We start from the raw sequence: 23560 nt of genomic DNA, 5'->3' as shown, positions 1-23560 counted from the left end.
AGAGTTAACAAAGGCATTGATGAGAGTTTCAAAAGCAAATCAGTGAAGCTGGGAGGAAGCTGGATGATTCTTTCACTCTTTGTTCACTGTCACTGGGTCAAAATCCTGGAACTCCCTAATACACCACATGGACTGCAGCAGTTCAAGAAGGCAGCTCACCACCACCTTCTCAAGGGCAATTAGGAGTGGGCAGTAAATGTTGGCCTAGCCAGGGACGCCCCCATTCCGCGAATGAATAAAAAAACAATATAGATCTAAGTAGGTGAGCTTAATGATTGAGCAGGCAACTGATTGGAAACTTATCTCATGATCACATAAAGTACGAAGAATGCAAATGGTCTGGTTCAGCTTCTGACAGCGAACAGGGAGAGGGATGGAATTGCTGGTGGAATCTCTGCTCGTTCAGGATTGGATATCAGACAAGCAACGTGACAAATTGGAGGCAGTGGAGAAGTCAAGAGAGGTGGTGGTGAGATGGACCTGGTTTTTGTTAGCGTACTTGTAGAATCCAATGTGTTTTCAAATGATGTTACCAAGGGGCAACATGTAGATAAGAAGGTGCCAAGGATAGATCCTTGGGAGACTCCAGGGATAATTGTGCAGGAGCAGGAAGAGAATCCATTTTAGGTGATTTCCTGGCTACAACTGGATAGAATGGAATCAGGTGAGTATCATTTCACCCAGTTGGATGACGGAGGGGAAGCATTGGCAGAAGATGTAGTCAACCATGTTAAAGGCTTCAGATAAGTGGAAGGATGAAAAGGGATAGTCTACCTTTGCCACAGACACATAGGATGCCATTTGTGGCTTTGAGGGTCAATTCAGTGCTGTTCAAGGGTGGAAATCTGGAGGGTTTCAAGCAGAGTTCCAGGAAAGATTTATATGGAGTTCAGAGATGACAAGACATTCAAGGACTTTGAAGAGAAAAGGGAGGTTTTAGATGAGGCATTGATTTGCAGTAAGAGAGGAAGGAATGCTTATGGCAGATTTGAAGGGGAGGGGAACAGTATCTGAAGAGAGGGAACCATGACCAACATCAGCTAATCTGCGGGCCAGGAAGGGAAGGTGGGGTGGTCAGCAGTTTGATGGGAATAGGATCAGGGGAGCAGGTGGTGGACCTCATAGACAAGGTGAGCTCCGGAGGGAGCATGAGGGGCGGTGGGAGAGAAAATCAAGAATGATATACGTTCAGGGCTAGGGCAGGGGGAGCTTTGTGGGTTAGGAGAAGGACAGGAAATGCAGAACGGATGATCTCAACCTTGGTGACAAAGAAGGCAGTAGGTTCCTCACACTTGTTGGAGGTGATGTGGAGGAGTCAAAAGAGTGGTTTGAGAAAACAGTTTGTAGTGGAGAAATAGAAGCTGAGGGTTATTTTTGCATTCCCGGATGAACCTTGAGGGTGGAGCAGTTTTGGAAGATGAAAACAAGACCTGATAGCGGTTTACGTGGTCCAACATCGTGTCACCAGAAGTGGCTCTGAGATTTTTTGCCTATCATCTAGCTTACATGTCTGACATTTTTAATACACTAATCTGAGTTACATTGGTGGTTGGCATTACGTCCAGCGAAAGGCAGGTCTTTCAGACTGCCAGATGAACAAAAACAGTAGTTTTATTTTCATCTATCTGCAAACTACAGACAAAAATCAATATGAAAGACATTTAACTCTGGAGTTTTTAAGTGTTGTGGTTTGGGTTTTTCCATCTTTCACGATGCAAAAGAGCATCAGAGAGATATTTAACATTGCATTTCTATATATTTATCCTAAGGTCTGCATTTTTGTGCTAATGTATTGATATATACAGCTCCTTATCGCATATCCGGTTGTTGACCCATTTGTATCATTGGGCCCAGCTTCGCTTGTGGATCCCAAGGCTGTTCACCTCTGCTGCAATCTCCGTCCAGGCCGCCTTGGTCGGGTGGGAAGGTCTCCTGCTACCATCGATGGGAAACGGGGCTTTCTGTCATTCCCGGGTGACTTGAAAGACAATCTGCAGGGAGGAAACAGTAAACTGTAGGGTCATTCGTTCTCTGTGCTGAACAATTACTCAAAAACAGCAGCTGGTTGCAGCAGCAGCAGTTGTAGATTACTGGGACTGGGGTGGGGTCAGATCAGCAGTTCACAGCAACAGTTGAATTTTCAAAACGTCTGCTCACACAGCCAGACTGATGCTGCAGGGGGTGGATGCCTGTTTAGGTGCCCAACCCTGTGAGGTAACAGCAGAGTCGTCAACCTCCTGCCCACCCTTCGCCACAAGATTGGCCAGGCCACTCAACTCTGAATATCTAATTGGCCGGCTGCTGTGTGATTGTGAGTGGCCAGCCATCCTGCCTCTATGCAGAAGTTCCAGTTGCTTCCGGTCCTGCCATTGGGACAAATTCCGCCCTCTGTGTACAAATTGGCTGCTGCATTTCCTACAACAGTGACCACATTTGAAAAGTACTTAATTGGCTGTGAAGGGCTTTGAGACATCTGGTGTGAAAGGTGCTACATAAATGCAAGTCTTTTTTAAAATAGTGTAATTACAGGTGCATAGATGCTTAATTGCTGTTAATGTAAGACTCTTTGACTACTGTTTCTCTCCTCAAATTTCACGGTGTTTTTTTTAATGAAAGGTAATTCATAGATTTCTTTCATTCCATGTTACCTTAGACTAAATTTCCTGAGAGCAAGGAACACTAAATGTACTGTTTCAGTTTCATGCAGCAGACTTGAAATGAGTTATTACTCTAGTAAAGCATATTGATGTAGCAAACATCAGGAAAACTGTTAAAATCTCTACAATAAGTTGTATGCAATTGTTTGTAGTTTAATTTGAGAGGCCTCTCAAATACAGAAGTCCCTCGAGCAATGAGCAATAGCTTAGTTAGTACCTTCCTATACATGGCCAGGAAATCTGTCCAAGCAGAGCTGCAAAATATAACTGCCCTGGCCACTTCAACTGCTGGAAAATCGCAAACAATTTAAACAGTACATGGTTCAAGAAGGCAGCTCGCTACTACCTTCTCAAGGGCAATTAGGGATGGGCAATAAATGCTGGCCTAGCCAGCAACACCCACATCCCATGAACAATTTTTTAAAAATTGTGGAAAGATTTGGTACCCACCCATTACACTTTTCATGCAAATCCTTTCTAGCAAAATAAATCTGAAACTATAGGAATTCAAGTTCTCTGAATGTAACTCTACATCAACAATGAGTATTTAAGACATCACTAGATATTTCCAGTTGTGACTTTCCGTTTCTAATACTACAAAAACTAATGAGTCAAATAACAACACTGCAAGAGGCCAGTAGAATGTAGAGCTTAATTGCAGAGGGAAATCGGCCTTGAGGTGCCATTAAACATGGTTTTTCTCCCCTTGACAGTTAATTTAACTGAAATGAGTTAACTGATTGTGGCACTAGTGAGGGTTAGACAGAACTGCAACTGTTGTACATCATAGATCCTTAGTATATTAATGGGTAATACATGCATCAAGACCTGCATTTTAACTTAACTGACCTGCCAGGAGCAAGGGTCTCTAAACCCAGAAGTTTGGATTCTCCCACAGGCTGTGGAATTTTAACTCCAGAATGTTCATGTGACGTCACGCTCTGTTCCCCAGCTGGAAGCCACACTAATTAATATCCAGTCATACAGGGAACCAGTTGGTGAAGGCTACATGTTGATTTTGTACAGGGGGAAAGAGATGCGGTTCAATGAAGGGGTGGGTGGGGAGAGGGTGTGGTACATCTCTGGGCAGTTGGGGGGGGGCTTTGGGGATGGAGAAGACGATCAATTGGGGGTGTGGCTGCTGATCCTGGGGCTGTGGTAGGGCAGGTTATGGATATATTAGGGAAGGTGATCAAAAACTTGGTCAAAGGGGTAAATTTTAAGTATTTTAAGAGAGGCGGAGAGGTGTAGGGAAGGAATTCCAGAACTTGGGACCTGGGCAAGTGAAGGCATGTCCACCACTGGCGAATGAATTAAAATGTGGCATGCTCAAGGAGCCAGAATTAGAGGAATGCAGACATCTCTGAGACTTGTGGGTTGGAGAAGATTACAGAGTTAGGGAGGGAGAGGCCATGGAAGGATTTGAAAATAAGGATTAAATTTTGCAGTTTCAGAGAAAACAAGAGATTTCTGGACTACACTCCAGATTGTACAGCCAAGGAGGCAGTCCTAAGCAGTTCAGGACATGGAAAATGTGAAAAGAGAAGTGAGTCATGCTCTGTAAGAGCAACAGAGAAAAACGGGACTGAAGTTCAGGGAACTGCTGCATTACTAGAACTGCCAATTAGATACATTGTGCAAAATCTTAAAAGAACAGACCTGCATACATTAAGGAGACCATTAGTAGGTTGGGGACCAGTTTGTTCTATCAGCTGGCTTTGCCGTGGCTCTTTAACCCAACTACGGAAGCGTTCAGCTTCCAGGTTTCCTGATCAATCTGAGAGGGTGGGTGGGATGACATTCCAAACCTGTCAAAGGATTTTTGGTGAAAGGGATCTTGGCAGGGGTCAGAATGGTTGATCTGGATGTTGATTCCTGAGAATTCAGCAACCACAAGAATGAAAAGGAGAACTGGGAAAACTGTTCACCTGACCCTCATTTGGAAGACCTGCTGTGGGATTTGAGGGATTGAAATGAGGTGATGTTTGTCAAGGACAAGAGGAAGAGGTCAACCTCTCCAACCAAACAGGAATTGATGAAAGTGGCAGAGGAAGTGAGCAGCAGGAGTCTGGTCCTCAAACTTGGAGACAGTGCACCAAGAGGGCCCAGGATCTTAGGAGGGTGGAAAAGGTGAGTGGCATAATACTTCCAGGCTCCAAGCCCCCACACTCTGGCTTCCTCAGCATTCTCCTGCACTGCACTCCTCAGATCAGTTCACCTTGTAGCTCCATTCATCGCTTTCTCTCCTGGCACCTCCTTATACCCCCATTTAACCAGGCCATAATTAGCCTCATCTTTGTGCCATCTCACACCCGTGCCTCACAGTCACCCTCCACAAGTGCTATCTTTCCCATATCTCCACAATATCCTTTTCTCATGTTCAGACCTCTGTTTTTACTTCTGGCAGGAGAAGACAGCGCACAACTCCAGGGAGCGGCAGAGAGCCAGGGGGTTTGGGAGCGCTGTGTTCAATGATAGCCATCATGACGGCCAGTGGTAATGCATATTCACATGTCCACTGGAAAGGAGGTCTTGCTCCAGGAGGCTGGATGTCAACAATGGCCTACTGTGAAAGCCCTATGTCTCCTGAGACACCAGTGCTCACGTCTGTCAAGGGAACCGATCCCCTGCCTGTTGGGGATCTCACCTCCTTTGAGCCGTATCTGTATCTAAGCCCTCTGTCCTGTGGAGCATCATGTGGCTGTTGAGCAGGCAGCGGCTGGTGCTGTTGCTCCTGGTGCTATTGGTATTGATGGTGTTCTAACTCTTATTCCTCTGGAGGTGCAAGATAGAGATGTATTCACTGTTCCCATACCTCTGGAAATCACTTATCAAGCAGTGAGAACACTCTGAGAAAAAGTGCTGGGAGCACCAGCCTCTCACCTGGGCATGGCTGCGGCTATTCAGTCTCAGGGTTTGAAGGCTTCCCAGCCTTTCAGTTTCACAATGGAATTTTTAAAGGAAACATTGTCAGGGATCTTTTCTTTTGGTCAGTGTTGAGGTGTTGGTTCTTCATGCTGCATGTATCCATCTGGATGGTGGGTTGATACCAGCAACATGAATATTAGCTGCTGTTTCCGAGAATGGCTGTTGCGAGTGTAAACATATCCATGGTAGATTTTCACAGTCTTTCTGAATGGGAAGGTCTTTGTTGCTCATGATATTTTCTGTCTCATGGAGCACAATAGTGTCAAGATGAGTAGCAGGCTGGACAATGTGGGAGCGCAAAGGGAACTAATCAGTTAGAGTGAATCTAAGCATCCCTGAAGCTGCTCATGGTGGTGTTGAGCTCCATATCCATGATCTTTGTGTGGCAGCTGCAGGAGGTAGAGCAGTATTCTGCAGCGGTCTAGACTTGAGCCACTGTTATGGTGTGAAGTGTTCTGGCTGTGTTTCCCCTGATATTTTAGTGAGTTTCCAGACCAGGCTAACCTTGGTTTTTACTTTTGGCAAATGTTGATGAGATTAAAAGCTAGGTGAGAGTCCCATTCAAGGTGAGGCCCAGGTATTTTGGATGGGGATCATGGGTAAGTTGCAGTCACAAGCGTTGAGCTCTTCCCAGGCAGTTTTATTGTTCAGTTGGAACTGGGCACAGCTGGGTTGGGGCAGAGGCACCAGGGCCAGAAGTAGCCAGACCAGTAGATCCAAGTGACTGGTGAATCTACTAATTGCTTCCCCCAGTGTTAATAACTGCCTGAGCAGTGCTGTGTTATCGGTATAGACAAACTACTGGGATCTGGTGCAGGGTATGTGCACAATGTAGATATTGAAAAATGCCATTGTGAGCAGCAGCAACCTCAGTGACAGACTTTTAAAAAATTATTTCATGGGATGTGGGCGTCGCTGGCTAGGCCAGCATTTATCGCCCATACCTAATTGCCCTTGTTCCAAGGGCATTTAAGAGTCAACCACATTGCCGTGTGCCTGGAGTCACATGTAGGCCAGACCAGGTAAGGACAGCAGATTTCCTTCCCTAAAGGACATTAGTGATCCAGATGGGTTTTTATGACAATCGGCAATGGTTTCGTGGTCATCATCAGACTTTTAACTCCAGATTTTTGTTGGATTCAAATTTCGTCACCTGCCTTGGTGGGATTCGAACCCGGGTCCCCAGAGGATTACCTGGGGTCTCTAGAATACTAGTTACGTGACAATACCAGTCTCCCCCATGATTTTACCCATGATCCCCAAAAAGACTGTTATGGAGCCACCATGTTCAGCTGGTCTTATCACCAAGATAGGTGTGTAACTTGCAGTTACTCCTTAGGGTGTTAATAAGCCAAGAAGTTTTGCATTGGTTGGTGTAAGCTTCAGTAGCGGGCCTTCGTGCTGGATAGCGGTGTGTGCTGATAAGTCCATGAAGGCAACTCCAGTCTTCACCTGCTTCCGCAACCCTGCTTCAATCTTGATATTGAGTGCAAGGACCTAATCAGAGCAACTTCTTCCTGATGACAACCTACATGTGGTTTCCCTGTGCACGTTAGTTCATCGAAACTTGCCAGCTGATGTCATAAAGAAAATTGTCAAATCCCGAAAGTGTCCTCCTGGTCTGAAAAGCATGAAAGCATCGAACCAACATCCTAGAAAAAAATCAATAGATTATCTGATCCATATTGTTTTGCTGTTTGTGGGGGCCTGCTGTGTTCCAATTTGCTGCCATGTTTCCTAAATTACAACACTGACTACACTTCTTTAAAAAAAACCCTACTTAATTCACCATAAAGGGTTTTGGGATGCCCTGAGGGTATGATTATGCTACATCAATGCCAGTTTTATTTACTACAAAAAGTAAAAGTTTGGACAAAAAACTACTGAGCTGTAATAAAAGTTTACTAACCAACCTTTCTCTAACCTAAACCAGGTGCCAGCCCTTCATTTACCACTCCCGCTTTGAAAATGAAGATCTCTTTTTTTTTAAGAACACACACAGACGGCAGCCAGAGCAATGGTTGCTGCTGAAACTCTAATCTATGTCTTTGTTACCTCTAGTCTTAACTATTCCAATACATTCCTGGTTAGCCTCCTATAATCTACTCTCTGTAAACTTGAGGTCATCAAAACTGTGCTGACTGTGTCCTTACTCGGGTCAAACCTGCGCTCATCTAATTCTAGCTTTTTGAGCATCTCCAATTTGAATTGATCCATCATTGGTGGCTGAACCTTCAGCTGCCTAGGCCCTAAACTCTGGAATTCCCTCCCTAAATCGCTCCACCTGTTTATATCTCTTTCCTCCTTTAAGACACTCCTTGAAACTACCTCTTTGGTTAAGCTTTTGGTCAACTGCCCTAATATCATCTTAGCGCCTCCATGTTGAATGTTGCTTTATAGTACTCCTGTGAAGTACCTTGGGATTATTTATTGTCCTAATGGTGCTGTATAAACACAGATCGTTGTTTAAAAATCTATGGATTTTTTAAATTGTGAAATGGAGAAATTTAACATTCTGCAAGTAGAAAATTAGTTTTTCAGAGCCGCAGAGGTTGTTCAGAGGTAATTATGAATTTAGCATGCTGTTTAAAAACCCAGTTTGATCTCATTCAACAAGACATAACTTTGAGGGTTTTTACTGTGAGAATGATAGTATAAAAAGTGGAACTGCATGTCAATTCAGTAATTTCTAATTGGTTTCCATCTGTGAGGACTTCAACAACACACCCTGCATTGGAGCAGTGAATCACTGACAATAAAATTTCTGTGTTTAACTACACTTCTGCAGACGCCAGAAGTTGCTGTCAGTTTCGCAGAATAATGACCACGAACATTGACAGTTTTTCCATCATTACAAACGCAAAGCCCAGGCCATTGTAAAAAAAAAAAATTGCAATACATTGAAAACTGTATGATTCAGAAAATGTTTGAAGAGAAAATTTGGCCCCAGTATTTATAGGGAAGCAGGGAGGATACATGGGAGCATGGTGGCTGGTCTAAAAGTCTGAACATCCCGGGTCACAAACCTGATTAACATTTTTTTCCTCTGTTTCCTGCCTGACAGCCAGCCAGATTTTCTGATCCCAGTAGGAGGTGGTGGGGGAGTGGAGGTTGCTGATCATGATAGAAAAAAGAGGCTTTGAGAGGCAGAAGGGAGAGCAAACACCCCTGCCCTTCCTGGGTTACAAGGAGCGCTGTTAAGAACTGCACTGTGGGGGACCTGACTTAAATATGATAATTGTGCACTGCCACTTCAAAATGGGACACACCCACACCTCGCAACCTGCCAGCATAAGAATGACAGTTGGTGTGGACACGGGATGCGCACATGTTCCCCAATTTTTATTTTTTCTCTCTCACCCTCTCCCATTTACGTTAGGTCTCTTTGCTGGTGGAAGAGTTTATGCTTTTAATCTGTTTCTTTCCTTTACCACCAGGAAATACCGAATAGCCATTGTAAAATATTTCTCCCAAGGCTACCCACCCACTGTTCCAAATCTCCTTTCAGTAAAGCAAGGTGCTCCATTATCCCTTAATTGATTAGGAGAGTTCAGAGCTTCACAAGCCTGTTGCAGATTGGCCTGTTCAGTCACACAAAGAGGACGTTTCCTTTTGTTGAGCGGAAACATCCATACTGCGAGCTTTCTGTATGCAGCTGGACAAGTATGAAAGTTAGATAAAAATGCAAACATCTCTAATTTTTCTTTTGTTTAATTCTCCTAGTTCCCCTTTCATTGAAGAATTCAAATAAATTTGAAAGAACAACTTCTTGGAATGGAGTGGGCCTCTGCAGTGGACACATCTGATTGGCTTACTCATAAATTGAAACCCGGGCCTTCAACTTTAACCAATAGTTGATTTTATTTTTTAAATGTTTACAATTACTTCAGTTGCTGGTTACAACTTTTAAGTGGTTAGTTATTTAATCTTGATTATATTTTCTGCTTGTTGTGGAATGCGATTGATCTCTGCTAACCACATGACCAGTAAGCCTGAATTAATTAGAAAGCAGTTTTGACCACAAGAATCGTGTTCATATGTATGAAATAGATTATAGGTTTTTTTGGTACACACTCTGACTGTGGGAAATATTTTATATTAAAAATTCTCCCAGCCCCTGAAGTAATGTTCTCTTCTCAGCCACAGCTGAAAACTGTTGCAATTCAATCTGCTTCACCTACCAGTTGTTATACTTCACACTGCTGAAATGAAAGACTCATTAATGAGAATGACTTTCAGAACCCCAACAAATGGTTATTTGGTATTTTGAATGTTACTCTTAATTGCTTTAATTATGTTTCTAATATGTCTATTAATACTGTTATAGAACCAAAAAATAATGTTTTAATTATCTTTTTTCAACTACTTACATTCCAGACATTGCAAAGACACAAATTGAAATTTCTGAGGTCTAGTTTATTCAGTGTTCCATTTATTTCGTCTTCCATTTATTTGCTGCTAAGTAGAAAGATGTTACCTTTAAATCGTTTTGACAAAAACCCAAATTTAGGAAACTGGATTTTTTAAAATATATACTAGATTTAGATTTCTTTTAAATATAAAAATGCAAGGACTAATTAATTACAAGGCAAAATTTGGAGCATAACAGAAAAATTGGTAAGCATAGATTAAGAAGATCTAATCTTTTCCAGACTCTCCTCAATGACCCACTTTATATTGGATTGAAACACAAGAGAGTTCGTGGGCAGGCGTATGATGAATTGGTTGATGAGTTCATGCAAGCAGTCACAGACAGGTAAGATGATGTAACCCTTCATTTCTTTCCCTGCTGAAATTAACTGTGATTCATATAATGGTGGCAGTCCCCATTTATGCAAATTTTCCATGATGCACAAATGCGTCAAGACTATTGTGAAATCATGTCAAAATATGTTACTTTAAAGTATAGTGTGTTACATCAGAAAAGCAAATAGGTTCTCATAGTTCAGTATCCAAGAAGATGAATGAACTCAGTTTTACTAACTGTGACAAAAAACTAGACCATTTTAAAGTTGCGAAGGAAACACACACAAGGATTAATAGGGTTGAGTTTGATGAACTGGCGTTTGTACAGCAAAATAAGGGAAATGTTGCTGGAGCAGTTCTTCACTCTAATAAGAGATCAATTTAAACATAAATCTGCTTATTAAATTTCTTATTCTTAATTTTTAAAATCTATAAAATTTGTGAACCAGCTGCTCATCAAATTGCAACATTTGTTATTATAAGCTTGGCAAACTATCCTCTCTCATCTTTCTTGACCTGTATGCAGCTTTTGATATGGTTGACCACATCCTCCTCCTTCTCCTCCCATCGCTTTTCCTTTGTTGGCTGATGGGGTGAGACTGCCCTCCCGTGGTTTCATTCCTATCTATCCATTTGTAGCCAGAGAATCATCTGTAATGGATTCCTTTACCACTCCCGTACTGTTACCTCTGGAGACTCCCAAGTCTTTGCCCTAGTCCTAGCCTTCCTATTACTCATCTACATACTGCCCCTCAGCAACATCGCCCAAAAACTAACAAGTTCCACACGAATGCTGCTGGCTCTACCTCACCATCACCTCCCTCAAACTTACCACTGCCTCTGCTTTATCCTGCTGATTGTCCAACATCCAGTATTCACTGAGCAGAAATTTCCTCCAATTAAATATGGGGAAGACGGAATTGGCCGTCTTAAATCCCCACCAAAACTCTTGTTCCCTAGCTAACAATTCCTTCCCTCTCCCTGGTTACTGCCTCGGGCTGAACCAGACTATTTGCAACATTGTGTCCTTTTACCCGGAGCTGAGTTTCTGACCCCATATTCTCTCCACCACTGAGATCACCTCCTTCCATCTCTCTAATGGTGCCCATTGCTGCCTCATCTCAGTTCATCTGCCATCGAAACCCTCACCAATGACTTTGTTATCTCTAGATTCAACTATTCCAATGCACTCCTGGTTGGCTTTCCACCTTAAACCCTTTTGTAAGCTTGAGTTCATCCAAAGCTCTGTTGTGTGTGTTGTTACAATCAGGATGGGGGGAATGCGCAGTTTCTCTAGCCCCACTACTCCACAGGTCACACCAGAAGTATAAATATTTAAATCACTCATTAAAATGGACAATTGTTTACCTTCACTGCTGATAGACCCAGAATAAAATATTTAACCAGGCTTCTTTCAATAACCTCAGAATAGTTGATTTATTATGAAACAAAACTTATTTTTGAAAACAAGTTGCAAGACTGGCTAACATGCAATTTGTAATCCAGAAGTGTAACGGTTCACCCCTTTTAAAATCCCAACACATAAGCATACATACACAAAACAAAGGACAAGACAATTAAGGTCTCTGCAGAGGGTGGCATAAGGGGACTCTTTTATGAAAAGATAAAGTTCGAACAGGTCGTGACGTCTATTTGATATTCCTGCGCGCAATGACACAGTAGTTGTCTGGAAGTACTTTCCAAAGGATCTTCAATGAAACACTGTCTTTGTTAACTCTCAGTTGTCGCAGCTTTGCAGGCTTTCAAATGCAGACAAGTTATTCTGAGATGAGGAGTTATTCTGATTGAAGGTGAACATCCACTCTGGACTGCAGGCAATACATGCAGAGGGAAAGCAAGACAAGCAATCTTCCTTCATAGTTTGCTCCCAAGGCACACACAGTTCAAAAAACATGTTCAGACAGAACTTCTCCCAGGTTAGGTGTTTTTCAGCCAATCAGCAAGTGTCCACAGCCTGGTAACAGCAGTGTTTTATTTTAACTCAAATGAACAAAATAGCTCTTATCTCCCCAGGTGCCTTGCTGGTCACTTAGCTGAAGTCATGTGATTTCTTGGAAAAAGCAGCTTGCTAACAGACGAAAGTGAACTTGTAACCTTTTAGAAAAAAAACTCATGACAGTAATTCAGTGTCCTTCCAATTTTTTAAAAGGCATATAGTTCTTGGAGATATGGATTCCTAACGTGCCTCCACACCTTCAGAAATGAAACGTCATTTCCAAATGCGTTTCATTACAAAGTGTATAGGAAAAACATATACAACATGTAATAAGGTTCAAACATGCACTTGCTCATTCTCAATCACTCCTTATACAGAACCTATAGTTTTCTCTGATCTTCTTGATTTCCAGATAATTCTAACAAAATTGCATTCTTGATAACGCATCAGCAATCATACTATCCTCCCCAGCAATATGAACAACCTTTAAGTTATAAGGCTGTATTAGCAAGCTCCATTAGAACAGTTTGGCATTCTGAATCTTAAACTTTTCCACAGAAGTCAAGGGATTGTGGCAAGTATATATTAGTGCCTCTTTACAGCCATGATGGACATACACCTCAAAATGTTTAAGAGCTAGTAACAATCCCAGGGTTTCCTTTTCTACAGTAGAGTATCTCTTTTGATGCCAATTTAATTTTTTTAGAAAAGTACCCCACAGGCATCTCTATGCCCAATTCGTCATCTTACAATAAGACCGCACCCACCTCCAAGTCACTAGCATCGATTGCCACCTTGAAGGATTTAGTGAAGTTAGGGGCAGCTAACAACGGTTCATTAGTTACAATTACCTTCAGCTTCTCAAAATCTGCCTGGCACTCTCTTGACCATACCACCTTCACCTTCTTCTACAATAAATCTGTTAGTGGAGCGGCTATTATGCTGAAGTTTGGCATAAACTTACGATAGAAGCCACACATCCCCAAAAATCTTATTTCTCGCTAAGTTTTAGGGATAGGGAATTCTACCAAAACCTGCACTTTCATTGTTCTTGGCAAGACTTGTTCTTGCCTTACGGTATGCCCTAAGTAAGCTACTTGCCCTTTTGTGAACTCACTCTTAACAAGATTTATTATAAGATCTGCTGACTGTACTTGTTTAAATAGGGCTTCATGCTGCTTTAAATAATCTTTCCAAGTGTTACTGTAAATCAGTACATCATCCAAGTAAACGACACAGTTAGGAATACTGTTTATAACTTGGTTCATTTGTCTTTAGTAGTTTTTAGCCCGAATGATATCATTCAGCATTGGTGTAGCCCATATGGCGTGACAAAAGCCAATACCTCCCTAGCTTGTGATGTTAAAGGTCCTTTAAATAAATCTATCTTAGGAAGGAACATGGCACTGTTAACTCTGTCAAAACAATCTTCTAAGCAAAGGATTGGTCTGTTTTTGTTACTGCAATAACCTTTCAGTAATCTATACAGAATCTGGTTGACCCATCAGGTTTAGGCACTAGTACCAAGGGAGAACTCCAACTGCTTTGACTAGGCTCAATCAAGTGATTTTCCAACATATGTTGGATTTCGGCTTTCACCTGAGCCTGTTTCCCCACACTTAAAAGCTATGGATGTTGTTTTATAGGAGAAGATTTTCCTACATCCACATCATGCATGGCTATATTCCTACAGATTCCTTTAAATTCCGTAATTAACCTCACTAAATCATTTCGTTGTCCTACCTCTAAGTATGAGAATATGGTGCCTAACTGACCTAATATTTCAGTGTTAGCTAACCGGATAGTAGGAGGCTCAATTTGTGAACTGTCCAAGTCTCCTTCTGCTTCACTCTCACTGCCTCTTTCGTCCTTCACTGTCCTTACTACCTGACATAGCTGCTCCTTCTTATCCTCCTCCCTACAATGGTATTATTTTAGCATATAGATATGACACAGCCGATTCTTTTTCCTACCATCCGGGGTGTCTATCAAATAATTTACTTTACCAACCTTCTTAATTACCTTGTATGGAGCACTGAACCGTGCTTTCAGAGGTTCCCCCTGTAAAGGCAATAACACTAACACTTCATCCCCTGGTTGAAATGCTCAAGTCTCAGCTTACTTATCTGCTTTGTGAAATTTTAAGATGTTCTTGAGCCACTTTGCGGGGTCCCGTGAGCCGTTCCTGGAACACAGACACACAATCTAGCATACAGGGTTCGTGTCTCTGTCCTAAAAACTTTTCTTGATTAATTTCAGAGGACCTCTTATCTCATGTCCATGAATTAATTCAAAAGGACAAAAACCAGTAGATTCATTTGGTGAATCTTGGGTCGCAGATAAAAGAAAGCCCAGTCCTTTGTCCCAGTCATGGGTATATTCATGACAATATGCTTTAATCATTGTTTTGAGTGTTTGATGGTGCCTCTCTAAAGCTCCTTGTGTCTGTGGGTGAAATGCCGTGGACTTTAATTGTTTTATACCCAAACTACTCATTACATTTTGAAAAATTTTAAAATTGGAACCTTGAACCAACTGGATCTCCATCAGTAACCCATATCGAGTAAAATGTTGGGCTAACTTCTCTATCACGACCTTAGCTATGATGTTCTCAAAAGGATGGCCTCTGGAAATTGAATTGTCATATCCATAATAGTAAGTATATACTGGTGTCCTGCTTTCGTATTCAGTAATGGCCCCACACCATCTATTAATACCCTACTAAACGGTCCTTCAAAAACTGGTATGGGAATTAAGGGTGCCAGTTTGATTGTAGGCTGTGGTTTCCCCATCACCTGGCACTTATGGCATGTTTTACAAAACTGCAACATGTCCTTGTGGAGACCTGGCCAGTAAACATTTTGGTATATCCGTGCCTAAGTTTTTTATATTCCTACATGTCCTGCCATAGGAATTTCATGTGCTATTCGTAATATCTTTTTACGATATTTGGGCGGTACCACTATCTGATGAACAACTGTCCACTCTTCACCTGCAGGTCTGTGAGGAGGTCTCCACTTCCTCAGTAGAATTCCCCTTTTAACATAATACATTCTGGAATTCCCTCAGCTTTAGCTTCAGTTTGAGCTGATTGTGCTATCTTACCTAACTTTAGATCGGCTTGTTGAGCCTCGATTAGATAAGATTTACTAAACATCTCTTTCGGATAATCCAAGTCTTTGAAGAAAGTTTCGGCTAACCAAATATCTGTCTGTGGTATCGCTTTTACTTCTAATAATGGACTTTGCTTAACCATTGCTCGGGTCATCACACACTAAGTAAGAAGTCCTGGTACCTTTTCCTGTAATTGCTCCATCTCTTTAACCTCACTTGGGCTCTCCATAATTATGGGAGAATCTACTACCTTCGCTCTGGCTGAATCATTTCCCAGGAGTAAGTCAACTCGGTCTACAGGTAACTTGTGGACAACGCCTACTGTCACTGTCCTAGACATTAGGGCACAGTCCAAGTGCACCCGGTACAAAGGTATGGGTATATACTTCCCGCCAATGCCACTTATTAAAACTTTGGCTTATAATGTACTCTGTGGTGGAAAAGTTATCGCTTTCCCCAGCAAAAGGGTTTGAGTGGCTGCTGTATCTGTTAATATAATTATACATTTAACCCTCTCATTTGAGAGATAAGGAGTTACTTTTCCTCACGATAAGAGTTCTTTATAATTATCATGGATCTTATTCACCTCCCCTGAACTCGCAACAGTGTTCACACTCGGTTTCACAGCTGTAGTTAACACTACAATTTGATCTGTTGCATTTTCAGCCAGGGCTCCTTTTTCTGAATCGCCCTTACATACCCCAATTAGTCTCATGGATTTCTCGCACAGCTTCCAGCAACTGGCACGAAGGTGCCCCACTTTGTTACAGTGGAAACACTTAGGCCTTTGAATATCACTCACACCCTCAGCACCTTCCTTTCTGAAGAGGAGTTCCTGGGGCATTCCCAGTTGTGCCTTCTCTTCCATGGTTACTTATCTTCTTTTCACCTTCTATCCTTCTTGGGTTTGTGGGTGCAATGGAAGAAGGGTTTGGATTTATGGACCAGCTGATAATCATCAGCTGCCTGTCTAGCTGTTGCAACCCTCTGGTCTTCAACATGGGTTCTAACTGCAGAAGGAAGCAAATTTTTAAGTCCTTCCGGGAGAATTATTTCCCTAGGAGCTTCATACCTTGTCTATGCCTTTAATGCCTGCATCCAACAGTCAAAGAAATTCAATATAGGTCTACCCAGGCTGTTTCCTTATGTTTCGAAATTTCTGCCTGTATGCATCAGGAACCAAATGATTTGCAATAAGAATAGCCTTTTTTACTACATCATAATCCATAGAAACCTCTTCTGAAAGTAAAGCATAAACCCCATGAGCTCTGTCCACCAACCTATTTTGCAGGAGCAATTTCCAGTTTCCTTTTGGCTGTTTCATTTGCTTAGCTACTTTCTTAAACAAAATTAAAAATGCCTCTACATCCCTTTCCTCAAACTTTGGTACATGTCCCCACTGGGCTCTAGGTTAGGGGCAGTTTAATCTTTATCAAAACTTCCTTCAGCATCCGGGGCCTCTTTTTTTTTAAAATTCCAGCTTTTTAAGCTGGTATTCCTTTTATCGTACCTTCTTTCTTTCCTCACTTGCTAATTTCTCTTTCTGAAGGTCAAATTTTCGCATTTCCATTTCTCTTTCTTTTTTACTTTTCAAGTTTTCTCATCTCTCTTTCTCTTTTTCCTCCAGTTCAAGTTTTTTTCAGTTCCTTTTCGTGTTCAAGCTGTTCCATTTGCAATTTCTTTTTTTTTATTATTCATTCATGGGTTCTGGGCTTCACTGGCTGGGCCAGCATTTATTGCCCATCCCTTGTTGCCCTTGAGAAGGTGGTGGTGAGCTGCCTTCTTGAACCACTGCAGTCTATGTGGTGTAGGGACACCCATAGTGCTGTTAGGAAGGGAGTTCCAGGATTTTGACCCTTGCCGTGAAGGAACGGCAATATATTTCCAAGTCAAAATGGTGAGTGACTTGGAAGGGAACTTCCAGGTGGTGTCATTCCCATCTATCTGCTGCCCTTGTCCTTCTAAGTGGTATGGCTGTAGGTTTGGAAGGTGCTGTCTAAGGAGCCTTAGTGAATCCCTGCAGTGCATCTTGTAGATGGTACACACTGCTGCTACTGTGTGTTGGTGGTGGAGGGAGTGAATGTTTGTGGATGTGGTGCCAATCAAGCAGGTTGCTTTGTCTTGGGCGGTGTCCAGCTTCTTCAGTGTTATGGGAGCTGCACTCATCCAGGCAAGTGGGGAGAATTCCATCATACTTCTGACTTGTGCCTTGAGTTGGTGGGCAGGCTTTGGGGTGTCAGGAGGCGAGTTACTCATCACAGGATTCCTAGCCTCTGACCTGCTCTTGTAGCCTCAGTATTTATATGACTAGTCCAGTTCAGTTTCTGGTCAATGGTAACCCCCAGGATGTTGATAGTGGGGGATTCAGTGATGGTAACATCATTGAACATCATGGGGTGATGGTTGGATTCTTTCCTGTTGGAGATGGTCATTGCCTGCCACTAGTGTGGCACGAATGTTACTTGACACTTGTCAGGCCCAGCATGGATATTGTCCAGGTCTTGCTGCATTTGGACGTGGACTGCTTCAGTAGCTGAGGAGTCACAAATGGTGCTGAACATCGCGCAATCATCAGCGAACATCCCCACTTCTGACCTTATGATGGAAGGAAGGTCATTGATGAAGCAGCTGAAGATGGTTGGGCTTAGGACAATCTATTGAACCAATTGAATCCTAGTTAACTCTAGCTGTGATATTTTTCAGGTGTCTCCTCTTTTAATTCTAAACTCTGGGTAATTACTTTAATCATATAATCCTTACAAAATCCTGCTTTTATTTCTACCTTCACTTTATCTGCTAACTTTCTCAGTTTAGCCACAGCCAAGGATTTCAAATTATCTACCGTTACATCTACTCCCAGAAAAGTCGTAGCAACTTCCAAAGCCACTTTGTTTTAAGGTGCCCCATGCCCCAAGCTGTGGAATTTTCTCCCGAAACACTTCTCTCTTGCATGATGCTCTCTCTCTCGTGCTCTCTCTCTCGTGCTCTCTCTCTCACGTGCTCTCTCTCTCGCGTGCTCTCTCTCGTGTGCTCTCTCTCTCTCGTGCTCTCTCTCTCTCTCATGCTCTCCCTCTCTCTCTCGTGCTCTCCCGCTCCCCCTCTCCAGCTCCCCCCTCCTCTTTTACGATGTTCCTTAAAATCTACCTCTTTGACCAAGCATGTCCTAATATCATCTTATGTGGCTTGGTGTCAAATTTTGTATGATAATGTTCATGTGAAGTGTCTTGTTTTACTTAATTAAAGGTGCTAGATAAATGCAAGTTGTTGATGTTTCTGAAACAAGACCATATGAAGGAGATTATTCATCCCAGCTGGGTCAATCCTTGCATAGAAGCCTTTCTAGTTTGTAAGAATCTGCAAAAACACAGTAAACATTCAGCATTATTTGTTTACCTGGGTCAGTAGTTACCAGCTCTACATTGTAGTTTAGCCAGAGGTAATGCTTAGAATTAATATTTTACATTCTATTTAATATCTTATTTATCATTTGAGGCCCATTTGAATTTAACTTTTGGTCTGAGTTTTTCATTCCTCAGCCTCTACCATTGAACAAAAGCCTTGAGGCTTTTATCTACCCAACTTGCACCCTTAGTTGCATTTTATTTAACTCTAAATATTTTCGACTGTCAAGTTTTAATCACCACTCACTTATCTCAGAGAGTGTTTTCACATACCTGATATTTAAGTAGAACTTTTGTCATGTTCCAAAAATGAGCAAGAACCCTTGAAATTATTTCACTTCAATCTTGGGCCTTCTCCTTGCCTTCATTAGGCAGATGAATAACACTATGAGCTCTACACAAAAGTTGGGAAAGGGCTATGAAAAGTTATAGCAGTGGTAAGCCAATACCCAGTGAAGTTGGAAGGTGGCAGTATTTGGAGGCCCAATCTGGGTAAAAAATTGGCATCTATCAACAGGCAAAAGATACTTTAAAAGAGATGTGAAATAAAAAAAGATAGTGTTGCCAGAAGTTGTCAAGTTGACCGTGGCCCAAACTTTTTCACCAGTAGGTACTTCCAGGCTGGAACTGGTGATATTGCTAATATCTTGCTGTTCACCATTCATTGTTGCATCCTAGAGGTTAGAGAGGCTTTGTACATCAGGAGATGGGACTTCATTGTTTTCTCCACCAAACAGAGGAAGCAGGGGGAGTGAGCACATGGCTTTGTCAGGGTAGCGAGTTTCACCACGGTGCAGGGAGCTAATCGCTGCACACAAGTGACTTTGCAGTCACTGCATCTCAATGGTGAAATGTATCAGAACCGTGAATGGTTCTGAACGCGTAGTTGGGTGCAACCACACCCAGAACATCATACTGGTGAAGTCATGATGCTTTCATCCTGTGCCAGTCTACTGTCCCAGTACTCCTCTAGCCACCATAATGAATCAGAGACTGGCTACTCTAGAACAAGAATACAAGAAAGAGGAGCAGGAATAGACCATACGACACATCAAGCCTGCTCTGCCATTCAGTATGATCATGGTTGATCTTGGACTTCAACTCCACTTTTCCACCTGCTCCCCATACCCCTTGATTCCCTGAGAGACCAAAAATCTGTCTACCCCTGCATTAAATATATTCGACGATGGAACATCCACAGCCCTCTAGGGTAGAGAATTCCAAAGATTCACAGTCTTTTAATGGAGTAATTTCTCATCTCAATCCGAAATGAAGAGAAAGTGCTCAATGACAGGGCCATTCACTATACATCTGACTGATGACTCCTGCTGCAACGATGAGAGCCATGGTACAATGAGAGCGTGGGAGGGGCCCTCCAGTACTCGCTGGAGTGGGTGTCTTGATGCGTGGTGATCTGTTCTCTCTTCCACAACCTTGCACTGCAAGGACGTAGTCCTTGCCACCAAGGGTTTGGCAACCACCTCAGAAGGAAGAGGAGGAGGCAGCCAGCAAATCCACATTCCTGATGGGTAGCCCATGAGCATATAATCAGACTCCAATTCCCATGACCAAAACTGAGATCCCCATTACTCAACACTTGCCTACCTTCCATCCCTCTATTATGGATCATCATAGTGTCCTCTGGGCCACAGTCCTGAAATAAAAGATGCCACAAAACAGACATTGCATACCAACTTTATCCATAAACACATCAAATACTCCATATAATAAATTTGTGCATTCCCTCTGTGTCTGTCTTGTAGGTGCCTTTGCCTATCTTTGTGCTCCTAAGGAGTGTTACCCCAGTGGCTGCAGCATAGCTGGTAGAAACTGCTGACTTTCAATGGGGTAGACTACAGATGGCTATTTCCATTTTTTATATCTGCAATGCATTGTAAATTCAACAAGTTTATCCCCAATAATAAAGGAGAACACTAACTCCTGCCGCTGACCACAAAGGTTAGGAATGGTTATACTTGTGCACTTGGACTACAGCCACAAGCACATGTGCAACTGATCCAGATGTCTTTCCATTCAGCTGCAGGTGCATCAAAGGTGCACACATGGCTTCAGAGCATCAAATCCCATGTCTGATTTCTGCTTTATTATTGGTGATAAACTTATGGAATTTGCACTGCATCACAGATATACAAAATGGAAGTAGTGATTGCAGATTTAAGTAATAGCCTTCTGAAGCAAGCTGGAAAGGCTTTGTGGAGGAAGTTCCCACCTAGCTCACCTAGTAGTTAATGGGGTTCCTAAGCCTAGAGGCATAGTCTCAAATCCCACGTTGGGTAATGACTTTTTTTTACTTCTTATTGTTCGTTCATTATTTATTTAATAAAGAATATATTCATTTATAAAAAGATAGAATAAATCCTTTTGATAGCATCTGCCAAAAATCCTATTTAAAAAGCAATACCCTGATGTACTTCTGATGAGAATTATAATAATAATGACTGACAAATGAACAAGACATTTTGGGAAACAGTTGATCCTAACATGATTCTGTTTTAATTCACTCCTTAACACCAAGCTTTAGTATGCATCTCGGAACTTAATTTAGGATGTCTGTCAAGTTGCAAGACTGATTCACTGCGACTGACACTGTATCTGCACGTGTGCAGGAAGTGTTCCCACTAGTGTTGAAACACAAATAAATGCAACCATGAAGATCTCTTGGCGCTGTTTGTGGGAAAACTAGGGTTCTCCTGGTGTCCTGAATAATATTCTTACCATAACCAACACATTCAGAATTGATCAAAATGGTCATCCATTTCAGTAACACAAAAGCAAAATACTGCAGCTGCTGAAAATCTGAAATAAAAAAAAAATGCTGGAAATACCCAACAGGTCTGGGAGCATTTAAGAGTTAACTTGGTGGGAGACGTCCACACCAAGTGTTTAGCCCCAGCAATTTTCACTGCTTGGGCTGGTGGCCAGTCAAGGGGGAACGGCCCATCAGAAGGCCACCTCCCCCACTCAAGGTCTTCCCACAAATCCCCCCTGCCGCCCTGTCCATGCCAGGCCCCCCCATCTCACTTGGCCTGTTGCCAGGACTGCCATCCTGGCTCCAGCGATACGCACCGCTGCACTTCTCTTTGCATCCGGCTCCATTGATGATCACCGTTGAGGACTGAATGCAGTCCCAGCAGTAGCTATAGCTCCTGGTGCTGTTACTGGAGCCAAAGAGCTGCAGGCAATTTGTTTGGCCATCTGTCCTCAGAGGCCGGACTTCCTTCCCAGCTGGGAATGGAAGTTTTGCCTCAAGCCAATTAACAGCTGGACTGCCATTAAATGGCTCCGGGACAAGCCAGCTTAGTGGGGGCAAGAACCCCACCCCCATAAGATCTAGCCCGTGATTTCAAAGTTAGTGTTAAGCGTAGCTCAAAAGAGCTTTCTTTCCCTATTGAGAAGAGTTTTGATGTTAATGCATCAGCAAAGCTATTGACTTGGTCTCCTCAGCACTAAAGAGCAATAGTCCATTTAACTTCCCACTCCAATCCTGTCCAGTCAATGCCTTTATCCATTTTATCTGTTATTTTGACCTCTTCCCACCACCAACATCAGCACCCACCCCCACCAATGCCGCAACACTAATTATCATTTTGTTTTCAACTTCTCTTTTCTCTCTAAAGTGCCTGACATGGATGTCACCTCCCAGCCACATGCCCATCTTTTCTGCAGCAGCCTGTTTGAAACTTTTGAGTTCAGCTTCAACCCTGCTCTCAGCACCAAAGTTTCCCTAATGACAGCATGTTCAGTATGCTCATGTGATCATGCCTATGGACCCTTGTCCCTCTTTGTTCCTTCTTGCACAGCATTTTACACTGTTGACCTCCTCCAGCATCTCTTTTCTGTTGTGTACTTCATGTTGCTGCTGTTTCATGGTTCCACTCAGCAATTGCAAACTCAACTCTGACATTGTTCCAAGGTTTCCTTCTTCGACCACTCCTCTTTCATCTGCAGGCTCCCAGCAATCCCAGGCTTTCCACCATCTCTCTTCAACCTTTGACTGTCTCGGCAATGATGTGCTGCTTGTGCAACAGATGACCTTGGATAAGTCTTAACTTGCAGTCAACATTGGGAAGACCAAAGCCCATTATCTTTGGCTGTTGATCGCAAACTCCCCTTATAACTTTTAGATGACAACGTCTGTTGGTTAAAATGTGCATCAAATTTATTCCTTAATTTTGCCTTGGTATAATTTCTGTCATCAAGTTTTTCTATTGTGACACCAAACTAGCTAGTAATTCAGTTTGTACCCTTTTGTAGATGATTTTCCTAATTAGGTATGAGAATCCAAGAATTACATGAAAGTTGGACAATCTCCAGCAGTTCTTTTTAAATGATATTTTGTATATTTCCTGGATGTCGAATGCAGTGCTGTGCAATTGTTTTAAAAAGCTAAAGGCTACAAATTAAGCCTTTCATAAGATGGATGTTGCCATTATAAATTAAAGCAATTGCCAATTTCAGCATTATTTTAGCAACTATTGGGACAATGACTCATGGCCTGTGACTTTGTTGGAGAAGGGTGATAAAAAGGGAAAAAAACAACTTTGAGAATTCTCAGTTTCTAACCAGAAGTTCCTGCCACACTTCATTATAGCCTAAAGCAAATAGCCTTTCCTGAATCCGAGAATATTATTTTTCTATCATGCGGATCATGTCACCGCGCTTTAGGAAGGATATGAGGATCCTTGAGAGGCTAAAGAGATTTCCCAGAATAGTTCCAGAGACGAGGGGTTTTAGCT

The 23560-nt window shown here is 42.4% G+C and overlaps 1 protein-coding gene across 2 annotated transcripts in view; it reads left to right on the top strand.

Annotated features, from left to right (window-relative positions):
• Nucleotides 1–23560, top strand: part of LOC144682884 (NADP-dependent malic enzyme-like) — a 227113-nt gene that overhangs the window by 148307 nt on the left and 55246 nt on the right. For both annotated transcript variants that reach the window (XM_078545739.1, XM_078545738.1), the window contains exon 7: nucleotides 10238–10341. In XM_078545739.1, coding sequence (XP_078401865.1) covers nucleotides 10238–10341 — 104 coding nt within the window. The remainder of the gene's footprint in view (nucleotides 1–10237; nucleotides 10342–23560) is intronic.

The sequence above is a fragment of the Cetorhinus maximus genome, chromosome 7, assembly GCF_964194155.1.
Source record: "Cetorhinus maximus chromosome 7, sCetMax3.hap1.1, whole genome shotgun sequence".
In the NCBI taxonomy this organism is placed as follows: Eukaryota; Metazoa; Chordata; class Chondrichthyes; order Lamniformes; family Cetorhinidae; genus Cetorhinus; species Cetorhinus maximus.
The sequence above is the reverse complement of the archived record's forward strand: the minus strand, read 5'-3'. Positions and strand labels throughout refer to the sequence as shown.